This window comes from Anser anser (assembly GCF_964211835.1).
Source record: "Anser anser genome assembly, chromosome: 10".
Taxonomy (NCBI): domain Eukaryota; kingdom Metazoa; phylum Chordata; class Aves; order Anseriformes; family Anatidae; genus Anser; species Anser anser.
In genome coordinates, this window is record NC_139730.1 from 20,374,091 (window position 1) to 20,386,482 (window position 12,392).

At 43.0% G+C, this 12,392-nt stretch overlaps 1 protein-coding gene across 3 annotated transcripts in view; it reads left to right on the forward strand.

Moving 5' to 3' along the window:
* Positions 1–272: 272 nt before the first annotated feature.
* Positions 273–12,392, forward strand: part of LOC310904843 (tropomodulin-2) — a 34,855-nt gene continuing 22,735 nt past the window's right edge. The window contains exons 1-2 of one of the 3 annotated variants that reach the window (XM_083850051.1): positions 273–437; positions 10,997–11,202. In XM_083850051.1, the coding sequence (XP_083706177.1) occupies positions 11,077–11,202 (126 nt within the window). In that variant the 5' untranslated portion in view covers positions 273–437; positions 10,997–11,076. Of the gene's footprint in view, positions 438–496; positions 1,195–10,181; positions 10,544–10,996; positions 11,203–12,392 lie in introns of those variants that run through there. The other 2 variants (XM_083850052.1, XM_083850053.1) reach the window with 2 other exon arrangements.

Below are 12,392 nucleotides of genomic sequence, written 5' to 3' on the forward strand. Positions count from 1 at the left end.
CTGCCGAGGCCTCGCGTCCACATGCAGGGAGCTCATCTGCGGGGAGCGCGTGCCTGGCCGTGTATGGAAGTGCGAGGGGCAGGGTGACCGCGGCACCCAGCAGAGCACCCAGGGCACATCCACGGGTCCTTGGCTCGAGGAACCTCACAAAGGGGGTCAGAGGCAGGGGGCACACCTGCGCTCGGGAGGAGGGTCGGGCGGGACTCCCTTCTCAGCCCGGGGGCAGAAAGACGTGGCTGGGGCGGGTGTGTGGGCCGGGAGGAACCCACCGGGGGTGGCCGGGGCTGGCGGGGTCGGTGTCCGCGGCCCCCCGGGGGCCGGACTACGAGTCCCGGCGTGCCCGGCAGGGCCGGGGCCGCGCTGCGCAGCCGCCGCGCCGGGCACCCACCTGCCGCCGGCGCCGGGCGCGGAGGGGCGCGGAGGCGGCGACGGCCGGGGTAAGGCGGCGGCGAGCGGCGGGGCCCGGCGCGGAGCGGAGCGGCGGCGGCACCGCGGGAGGGGGGTGGCACCGGGGGAGGTGGCACTGGAGCATCCCCGGCTGCCGGCCGCCCCGCCGGTCCCGAGCCGAGTCGGGGCCGCCCGCGAAGCGCGGAGCCGGGCAGCGCAGCGCAGCGTCTCGGAGCCCCGCGGGTCGCGGCTGCCCCGGCTGCAGGGCGGGCGTGGTTGCTGCCAGGAGCTCGCGTCCCTTAGGAGAGCGGTACATGACGGAGCGCTGCAATAAAATAGGGAAAGAAGGCGTTGTTCTACACGCCAGCGAGCCGCCTGCCCGGGTCTTTTGTGTGTCAGAGCCGTTGTGGGCGCATCCCGCACGGCCCCGCCTGGTCAGCCCGGTGCGGGACCGCCGGGAGCCCCTCTGCTCGTACACGGGGCTTGGCTCTGGTGGAAGCTTTGAGGGAATTTCTCTTGCCATGGGAAAAAAGCAGTCGTTGAGCAATGGGAAATGTGGAGAGAAATCTGAGGAGCACAGCAATGGAACATAAATGAAAACTGGTTAGATGCGTGTGACTACCCTATGATAAGGAATAATAAACTTACGAGAAAACACTGCAACGTCATTAGGGATGAAACAAATTCAGAAAGGTAACAATATCAAATACCAATTAAAAATAATTGGAAGCAAGGTATTTTGCTACCATGAATGATGCACTGCGTACATCTCTGCTTTTGAAAACGTTTGGCAGAGGGAGTCCTTCGGTAAGTCACTCGGTTGCGTGTTTGAAATAAGTAGGTGCAGTCTTGTCAATTCCCCATCATACGCAAGCTTTTCTTTGGCTGAGTATTCCCAGAAATTGCCCTTGAACTCCTCTGTTCTGCCCTGGAGGTAGGAACGTGTAATGGGAAAGAAACACCTGGGACCAACTGGCCTTAATATCGCCTCTGCTAAATCCTTGCGAGGGATATACCATTATTAGAAAAATAAACTCAATTTCAGGGATGTATAGAGCTTGTATGCGTATATTGCTATTAGGATGACATTATCATCTTTTTGGTATTTTTCTGTGCCCATTTGCTAGCTAACAGACTGCCTTTGCTGTGGTGCTGTATGCAGTGCAGCTCTGAACTGAACTTCCACAAAATATATAGGTATTCAAATGTTTGCCATTAGGTGGAAAAGGAGTAAGGTTATGTGAGTCATTTAGTGACTTTGCTGACCTAAGTCCCACATGTATCTTGTCTCCCATTCATCTAGCCTGGCTGGATTTGTCTGAACTTAGCCAATAGCTTCCCTCATCTTGACAATCTAAATAATTTTGTTCAAAATGGTGCGCTTTGCTCTTTTGTTGCATAACTTTTCTTCCCTTCCCAAACTATTATTGTTTATTTCCACTGTTTTACAATTTCTGGCAAGCAGTGTTTGTGCATTCTGGCTGTTACTGATCAGCTCTAGTTTTTTGAAGCTTTTGTAGTTTTTTTCCTTATCGAATCTCATAGTTTGATGTTTTCCTGTGGCTGGGTATCCTTTTGACTGAGGCTGTGGTAGCTCTGCAGGGTTTTGCATTAAGAGGCATCAGGCAGCGTCCTTTAGCCACGTGTACTTGCACATGTCAGGTTCATAGCAGGGTGAATGCATACTTTCTATCTATTGAATGTAACATGCAGGTGTAGCAGTGGTTTCTGTTTAACAGTGGGATTTGGTCATCATTATTTGATGCTACAAAAATCTGTAAACTTACTTTTAAAATCCTTCTTTGTTAAGATTATTTCAAGGAACAGCTGGGTCTGAAGGTCCAGCTGCTGTTCTAAAATAGAGCATCTCAGAAGGGAACTGATAGAAAAGTAGCACTCTATTTGCTATCTGTTGTCAGCACAGGTGGAACAATACTTCTCTTAGTATTAGCCAGCATCCTTTTTTCCTGCTGATGTTTCCAACATGTGAAAACAAACATTTAGTGTTGTCTTCTCCAGGACTGGTCTGATCTGTTTTGTTCTAAAAATAGAAAGTGTATTTCCAGGCATGTTTCCTTCTATTTGTTTCAGCTATCAGGACATGGCACACCATAGATGGTTTCCATTATTGGTTTACAGCTAGAAGGCCAAAAAAAAAAAAAAAGTAGATAGTTACTAGGTCTCTGCACACAGTAAGAACTAAAAACAGCTTAGGAAGGATGCAAGAAGAATTTTTTTAAAAATGATCTAACAGTGATCATTATCAGTGATCTGTCCTGCGATCAATAGTGTGTGCTCTTAACCCAACCTTTGGTTCTCTCTGTGACTGTTTCACCTGGCATGTACCATTCATTTAAAGATCCACTTACAGGAACCAGACTGTCCATGGAAGAAGGGACAAGTAGCCAAAGGAAATGGTGCCCAATGCGTGATACCTGGAAGACTGTTCAATTCTTTGTCATTCCGCAGACTTTCCATTTGACCTCAAACAAGGCATTTCTTTCCTCTGACAGGACAGTGAAATGGAGAGGTTTTCGTGTGGTCGATGGTGTTTAAGGTGTCACAAGAGCTGGTTCCAGAGAAACGTGTTCAGTCAGTGAGGATACGAGAAGCTGGCCTTTGGCATCCCCTTGATGCCTTTTCACACGTTGGGGACAATTCCTGACCCCAGCGTGTGCTTTGCTTTGCATTCATGATAGATGTGCTGACAACAAGAATGACAATTCTTCACACAGCACAAACTGGGGAGACCTAACTGGATGCAGACACTTCTGTCTAAACATCCCAGCTGTCACTGTAACGTGCATGATCCAGGAACTGACTCATCCATGTTCGTCTGGGGACCGCAGAGCCACGGGCTGCTGTGTCACAGGGCTGGGAAGATTTGTGCTCCGAGGAGGTACAACCGCTTATTCCAAGATAAATCAGCACCTTCTGTGGCAGGATCAGACCTGCAGAGTGTGGAAGGTATTGAAAGAGGTAAAAGTAGCATCTGTGCCCCACAGGAGAAAATGAGGCTGCTTCCTTGCAGTTGCTGTCACATAGGTCCTTACACTGTCATGTAGAACAGACCAGCATCACTACTGGCAGTAATACAATGATATTAAATCTGATCTCTGACCAGCACTCAGCAGTCACTTGGACAGCTCAGCAGCAAGGTGTTTCTGGTCACATCAGAGCTGAAGCTCACAGATGACAAATTTTGGGTGGAGCTGCTATTTCATAGTCCATTTTGTCTGTATAAAAAGACTTTGCTCTAAGGCTTTACTCTAAAAGGCTAGTGCTTTACACCACCCTTAGTTTCAGACAGTAACTATTTTATGTTTTTAATTTTAGAAAAACTAACTAATATTGTTATGATTTTATATATTAAAAAAAAGTTGTGTAAAAACAATGAGGGGTAGTTAAAATGAAATACAGATATCCAGTGAAAGCTTTCCAGACTGTGTTTTAGAAAGTAATTCCATTAAGTAATTGAATTTATTTTTTCTTGGGGCTCCATTCTAGTCAAACAGCTGCTGGATATAATGCCTGGTGAAGGGAAGAGTTGAGGTCTCAGTTCTGCCTTTTGTTTGAATGCTGCTGGGGGTAGCCATCAGTCAGCCCAGGCAGTGATGCAGCCTCAGTGCACCACCGTGCATGGATTTCCTGAATGACCTCTCAAGTTCTAAAGATGCAAGAAACCTCCGTTCCAGCTCTGCAGTTACCAGTCACAATGAGCAGAAATAGAAGATGATGGCTTCGTTATTTTATCACCAAAGCTTCACCCCCGTAAGACCACAGCGGAGAACCTCCGAGGAGGAGACAGAACAACACACAGACAGGTCCCCTCTGTTCTGTCCTGTTTCTCACACTAACACAGCACTGGAGTGCCTGAGCACCAGGCTCAAGTGCTGTCAGCAATCTCACCGGTATCTGGAGAGCTTACGGTTGTCCTGTCTTCCTGTAGGCAGGAACTGATTTAAAGTTTGCTGTGTTTTAGTAAGACTTGCTTGTGGTCTACAGACTATCATATGGTCAATGCCTAATTAGTCATTATAATTTTTTATATGGAAACAATTCTAGTGGTTATGATCTAAAATATAATGTCATCCAGAAACAGGTTATAAACTCATCAGCCACTGTAAAGAAAACTAGTTCCTTCCCAGGACTTACTTTCTTGTTTTGAATGGTTATGAATAGTATCACTAATGTTATTTTAGAAACAATTAGAAATTACTTATTATATAACTTTATTCTGCATTGAAGTAGGAGAAGCATTCGTGTTTCATCTTTCTTTTATCGCCAGTGAAAAACCTCTCACGTTATCTGAATCAAAGGGACTGCATCCCTTTGTATCTTCTGTAAATAACCATACTGTCACATGGATAATTTTGCAATTTACATGATGGTTATTTTCTTATAAAGGGCATGATCAAACTCCAATTAAAGCAAACTGATGTCTCATGTTATATTTGAATAGGAAGTGTCAATCCCTCAGTAAAGAAGCTAAGTGCAACGTAAACTACAGAGGCATAAGCATAATCAAGGTTCAGAACGCTCATCCAATTATGAAATGGAGTTTTTGATCACTGAATGATCATCCTAAAGGTTCTGGCCTAGTCTAATATTAGGACAACATAATTGTTAATTATTTACCAGTTTCTTTATGGGACTAAACCAGTTGCTAGGAACAGAATGTGAACTAGCCCTAGATTAGCCCTGGGGAGAAAAAGCATTTACATAAAGTGACATTTTCTGCCAAACAGGTTTTAAACACGCAAATGAAAATTTAATGAGATAATTTGCCAAAGATAAAACCAGGAACCACACATCATTTTTCAGATGAAATACATCATTGCTAACACACTACTAGCATTTAGTGGTAATTTTAGTAATCAAATGGTTATCTTATCAGCTCGCATGTTTATCTAGTAGTAAATCAGGATAAAAGGAAAATAATGCTTTATGGACCAGAATTTGCAAACCTAGAAACTGTATTGGTAGATACTGATTCTAACTTAGGGAAGCAAACAAACAAACCAACAAAACTCTTTTGTAGTCTTGGGTTAGATGTGGAAAATTTTTAGTGCTTGCTTTGAACTTGATGTCTGATGGTGAAATGTGCACCACCTCAGCTGGTGAGCTCAGCCGTCTGCCTGGATTTCCAGGTGGGTGAGATTTTTTTTCTGCAATAAATGAAGTTAAGGGCATTTCTAAAAAACTATGGTCAGGAACAGAAGTCAGTTACTGAACAACAGTGCAGAGAAACCCACTTCAGGTAAAGTTTGTTTTAAATATCAAAGGATTTTTCAGGATTTTTTGCTGAAGTTTGACAAACGGTGGCTAACTGGTCTGGGAATAGAAGAGGTTTGGCAATGTAATCACTTCCCCAGGGCAGCCCTGACCTCAGTGCTGTGTGTTCCCCCTGCCAGCCCCAGAGACACCCTCTTGAAGAGCCCAGTTCTACAAATGCTTTAGCAGTTTCTCCATTTTGATCCACCAAGTGATCAGGGATGGAAAGAATTAGAAAAGGTGACTGAAAATGTACAGCTCAGTGCTTCTTATGTTGAGTTCTTCAGAAGTTTTTTTTTGGGGAAAAAGAAAAGTTAGGTGGATTCTAGAAGACCAAATCCTTTTCTTTGGTTCTCTTCTCCATTTTTTACCTCCATGAGTTTATTTCGTCTCTCTAGTACCTCTTATTTACATCAGGACCTATAGCTAATACCATTTTCACCATACACACAAAAAATCCAGTCTCATAATGCTTCACTGTATATCACTGCCATACTTCTGTGCTATGCTGGACCTAATGCACCCTTTCTAGCTCTTCTGAGATTTTGGAATTGCCTAGTTCTAAACCAGAATGAAATGTTGTACCACAAACCACAATCTCCAAGTATGCATCTCCCTTTCTTGATTTTCACATTTGCATAAAAAAAAGAAACATTAGTTATATGTCAAATAACAGAGCACTTCTCAAAATACATATATTTTTAAGTTTCAGCTTTCAACAGCCTCGCCTTATTTTTCATAGCAGTTCCTGGACAGCAGAGAGATCATCTGCCCGGCACTGGATTAAGGCACGTTGTTGGGAGCACTCCATTGCCTGGCTGGTGCAGAACAATCACGAGTTCCACCGAACATCTGCTTGTGTTGCACAAACATTGCTCTTAATCATAATGGCCCTAATCCTATTCATTTGGTCCAGTATCAATTTAACCTAGGATTTATTCCACCTGTTTCTTACTTTTTGTGCTTATCTACTTAAGACGAAAGAAAGTGAAGGATTTTTCCACATTTACAGATCAGTTTCGGAGATATTTTTCAAAACACAACTAGCTGTCACTGTGGATATGGAGATAGTTCAAAACAGATCATGCATCAGGACTTCCTTTCTAAGTAACAGTTGCCATGATTTGCAGAATTAAGAAGAAAAATTTCTTAAATTTGATTTTTAAAAATATTTTTTTCTATAACAATGAAAATAACTCTATTGGATTATTTCCCATCTAGCACATCTTTTTTTACTTTATAAGTGCACATTGCCATGTAACTTTATTCTTAGCTTGTACACACTATCAGAAACTAGGAATTCACATCATCTGTATCACAGCATTCTCATCACTATGGGACCGCTGAGATACTATGTTTTTCTAGGTATATAGCCTGTGTTTTAGAAAGCACAAGCCTTTCTATCTTCTGGTCCACAGAACGTCATGTATTTGAGGTAATCCTAACTCTTCTCAAGGCATCCAAGCAAATGAGTATGGGACCACTCCGACATCTGACATTAACTTAGCAGAGGACTGATTGCATCTCAAAAAAAATAGCAGTATCAGCAGTAGGAAATTATGGCAGTATTATGGTATCAGCAGAAACTACAGCCTAGCTACTCTAGAAAACCCTTTCAGTAGCATGGGAGAATTATAACAAAAACTACTTATGGAGCATAACAAAGTAAAGAGGAGTTATATCACAGCAGGTGTTGACTACATGCAGCAATAATAATCATATGCAGGCTGAGTAATGACATCTTTTTTGTCTTTGAAAACATATTTTGAATTCTCACCATGGTAGCCAAGGGTAAAAAAAACCTGCCCTAAATTAAACAGAAATATGTATTTCTTTCCTTAGAAGGAATCAAAGGCAAAAATACAGCAATGGAGTCTTTGAAGCTCACTGTGAAGCATCTGTGCTCCACAGAGATTTAAAAGTAGCACACAATTAGCAGAAATGCTGCTGCTTCATTTTGTGCTATCCTGAGTCAGCATCGACTTCACCTGTTGGGCATCTAGCAGCATGCTTTGCAGTGTGACAGCGGGTGCTTGAGCCCATGGTATACTGTTGTTCAGTAATGAAACTAAATGGAAAAAGCAAACGGAATCTGTGCTCCTCTATTTCATGCTCTCTGTATTCACTCTTCCACAGTCTTACCAATGGCCCTCATTCTGCTTCCCTCAGTGTCCCTAGTGCAGGGCCACATTCACCAGCACATCGCCTCTGCAACTAGGTTGAACATCTCCTCTCTGTGGGACACCTGATCTGCTTTTGCATACACAAAATAACAGTGGCTAGGAGTTGTTGGTTGCTTACAATTGCTTCTTTCAGTTTGGAGTATGTTTATGTCATACAGTAACCATAACAAAAGAAGCCAGTGGATATAATCTGTAAAAAGTAAACAGTGTGTGCACACTCACAAAAGTCAAAGCACACTAAGGAGCTGCACAGACAGCATATGGCCCTGTTTACATACAAAAAATTAACAGTAGGGAATCCAATTAGGAAGGCAGAGATAGCATCGTCACATTAGAGTGCAATTTCCAGGGTATGTCAACTCAAGACTTCAGCATTTCCTTTCCAGACTGATTGATGCTGACTTGTTAGATTTATCTCGTTCCCTTGGTTTCTGATAAAGTGATGGTGGTGAAAGGTCGACAGGGAGCGTGAAGGCCGCACAGAGATGGCTGGCATTTCAGCAGCGCTGCCAGCGGCCTGTAGTGCAAGGGGCAAACTCCAGAAAAGCTTTGCTACCTGCAGGGACTGGGGACAAAGAAACTCCCTAAGTGGTGTCTTTTGCTTTTGTTCAGTCACTGAAGAATTAGATTCAGTTGTGAAAGGGAAGATATCGCAGGAATTTCTGTCACAAATATACTCTTGGAAGAAAACCATGAATTCCAACTCTCCCATGCAGCACTGACGCTAAGAAGGGTTATCCAGCGCAGTGCTTCATGCCGGGAGAGAAGGCAGACTGCTACACTTAGTGTCAGGGCTTATACTGCTCTTTGGGCAACCTTGCTGCACATGGTCACGTATCTTCTCTCCCTAATGATTAAAATGAAACAGTTATGGTATTGAGAACCATCACGTGTTGAAAAGCATCTCCTGACATGTTTCCCTTTGTGGCTAAGCACTTAAAGAGTTCACGAAGAAGTAAGAAACGAATCCTACTCCGCAGTAAATAGCCATTAGCGTCTGGATTCAATTTTGCAAACCTTTTCACATAAGCCATTCCATACAAGGTCTAGTTGATGCTGGAAAAACCTTTCATAGCTGCTTTCCTCGATTTGCCTGAGCAACGCCCTAGAGCCTGGGGAGAGCTGCTGGTACCGGGCATCCTCGGCTCAGCCGCGGGCAGCTCGGTGTGCTCCTGCTCTCCCGTGTAATGAACCCGACCTTGGGATTACATTTCTGTCTTTACCAGGGATGCGATTAAACTGCAATAAAATAAACATTTAAACCATTAAGCAGAGTTTTAAGGAGCTCTAATCCCCTCAAAGAAACTTTTCAGCCCCGTTAATGACCGCTAGCTGAAATGCTGTGTGTTTAACGAGTTTATCCACAGACCTTTGAGAAGGCGCCTGATGCTTCAGTACAGAAGTGCTGTACTGCATCTGAATTTGTTTTTACAGTTTAAAAAAATATACTGCTCACTTTTAATTAAAAGACATTCATTTTTTAACAAGTAGTTTTGATAACAAGTTGGATTAATTGAACGCATGTAGAACTAGTGTTCTCATTTAGCACCAAGCACACAAAAATAGCTCTTTTCACTGTTTTTTTTCCCAAAAATATAGCTCACTCATCACATATCATAGAATTTTGATAATATAATATTTTTTCTCAACTACTGTAACTGTGCAAAACATCATATGCTGACTGACTTCCAGAAGGAAACTCACAATTTAAAGAACTGTTGAATTCTACCATGACGTTTGGAATGGCCTGACAATAGTGGCATGCTGTGAAAACAGAGATAATAAGTAGAACAGTAATAAGGAAAAAATGGAGACTATAGGGAAAATAATGCTTTTGCCTGGAATATCATGTTTGGGTATTTCAAGGGAAGGCTCATTATACCTTGCGGTATTCATATAATTCCAAATTTTTCAAATCTGTAATTCTACAAGTTATTCTCTTCCTTTTCTATAGGCTGCTGTTTTCTAGTCTTATGATAAATAAGATAACGATATACACTACAATATTCAGTATTTTAATAGTGAATCTGTAAGTAAATGCAACATTTTTATTTGGATTTTGAATAAAAGGAAAACCAAAGATGAGGCTTCCAGCTCATATGAAGAGTGACAGAACCTGCATGGATTTTGTTAGCTTATGACAACTGAGGGAAGACCTGGCCAAAGGAAATTCTAGTTGATAGATAAGCCGTATGTAAGTGCCAGTTGGCTGGTTTCCGTATCAATCATATCTTTGAAATTTGTGCCTGCAAAAACTAGGCTATAAAACTGCACAGCAAACTGTATGTAATTCGGAGAGCTCTGGTGCCGGGGTGGGGAGCTGGGCAGACTTGGGAGGGCCTGTATCGCATTTAAACTCTGCAGCTGATGCTGTGCCTGGTTATGCATTAATTCTCTTTCACTCCATCCACTTACAGCACATTCTAGCTCTAAAATTGATTCTGAAGAGGAAAAAAAAAAGAGTAAAAACAGAGTTCTTTGTCATATGACAAAAAACATGACAATGACTAACTGTTGTGCCCATGTGAATGACAAGTGATCCTTTGAGCTCCAAGTAGCATATCCCCGCTGCAAGACCTATTTTGATGAGAAGCACCACCACTTGTAGCCACAGTTTCTGAAACAGCACTGCAAACCACCATAGTCTAAAGCTGCTTAGGTAGCCAAGATCTACCAGAAAGCCAGCCAAGATGATGTGGGTAAGCTTTTAGCCTGCAGCAAAGCTGGAGTAAGATTGGATACCTCAGGCATAACATTTGGCAGAGCTGGACTGTTTTCTGTGACTGCCTCTTTCCTCTGATGCTTTTCATGCCGTTAGCCAAAAGAACAAGTAGATACTGCTGTTTCTAAGCAAATTAAATAAAACAGATTTATCTCTGTGGAAAAGGATAAGCTTCCGTTTTTTTCTTACGTAGGTCTCAAAGCTTCTGTTTGCCACTGCACATGTGAAGTTCCCGAGCAAACCGTGCCATCCCTTCCCACCCCTCAGATACTGCTGCACAGCCCAGCACATCCCCACGCTCCCTCAGCAGAGCCAGACCATCTTGCTGCTTTGTTTTTCTTAATAAAGTGTAAATGTGGCTCTCAGCATGCAGGCTCTTTAGGACTATGTCTGCTAACTGGAGATATTCATAATGCTTTATTGTTAACAGTGAGTGAAACCGCAAGAAGCTCCATACTCCTGCATGGTTGAAATCCTGAGAAGTGTCAGCTGAGCAGTGCAGCAGGAGCCATGTCTCTGCCTTTCCGAAAAGAGCTGGAGAAATACAAGAATATCAATGAAGACGAAATACTCAGCAAACTCTCGGAGGATGAACTGAAACAGCTAGAGCATGTTCTTGACGACCTTGATCCTGAGGTTAGTAGTGGGTGTCAGAGGGCTCCCAGTGCAGAAGCTGTTCATTATAAATGCCACACACTGCAGCATTTTGATTTGTACTGTTATAGGAGGGGCAGCATTCTCTACCGGATGAGCAGCTCAGCCAGGGACATTTTGGTTTCATTTCTGCTGTGATGTGCTACTTGCTTTTGTACGAGTCACCGTGCTTTCTCTATACCTTGTCTGTTTAGACACAAGCTTGTCTGCAGTCTAAATTTTTAATCATGTTTGTACACTGCAGCATGCTGAGAAGCTTTTTATAGCTGCTATTTCTGAGCACAGAGCAACAAACAAACAAACATAATGTGTGCTTGTGCTTGTGAAGATCAAATCTTTTGAACTTCAGAAATCTGTTGCCTATGTCATTCATCACAGATATATTTAGCTGAAGAGAATATATTTAGGCATGATTAAGGAAAATAAGATTCAGCTACACAACTCATTTTCTAGAGAACAAGGATAATTTGGGTATTTGAAAGCACTGTCACAAAGAGCTTGAAGATCTCTGTCCACGGAACCACTCGGTCCTACAATAACAAGGTTACAGTCACAGATCTTCTTGTTGGAAATTTGACTGTACCTACCTCAAAAACTTCCAAACTGGTGTAGGAGTTTGGAAATTGGCAAGTAAACTAGCAGATAAAACCCACTCACTCTGGTGACAAAAAATTCTGTAAGAAAACAACAGATTTATAGCCTGTAGATTTATAGCACATATTTACCTGGAAATTTAAGGGTGGGCCTTATTGTTCTGTCTTTCCATGCTGCCCACGTCCCTCACTACTACCACTCCTACAGTCCATTTTCTGGTGCTTTCAAGTATGTGGCATCTCAAAAAGTGCCACATTCATTTGTGGCCAAGCTGCATACATGCTGTAAATTTGTAGCACTCCAGGCATGTTTGTGCATGCACAGATGAAATGCCTAATGTCCTGAGCTCACTGGATATGCTCTGAATTTGCTGGCTATTTGCCATGATCAGACTTACTATGTGTGGTCCAGCCTGCATATGCACTGCAAAGTCCATGTACCTGTATCCCTTCCTGGGGTTTCCTGAACAGAAATGTGCAAGCATTATGCATCTACCTGTGTTGTGGGAGGCAGATGCAAGCACGTGGTCACACAGCTATGTGTTTAAAGTGGGACTTCATCTGCTTGCTTCCTGCATA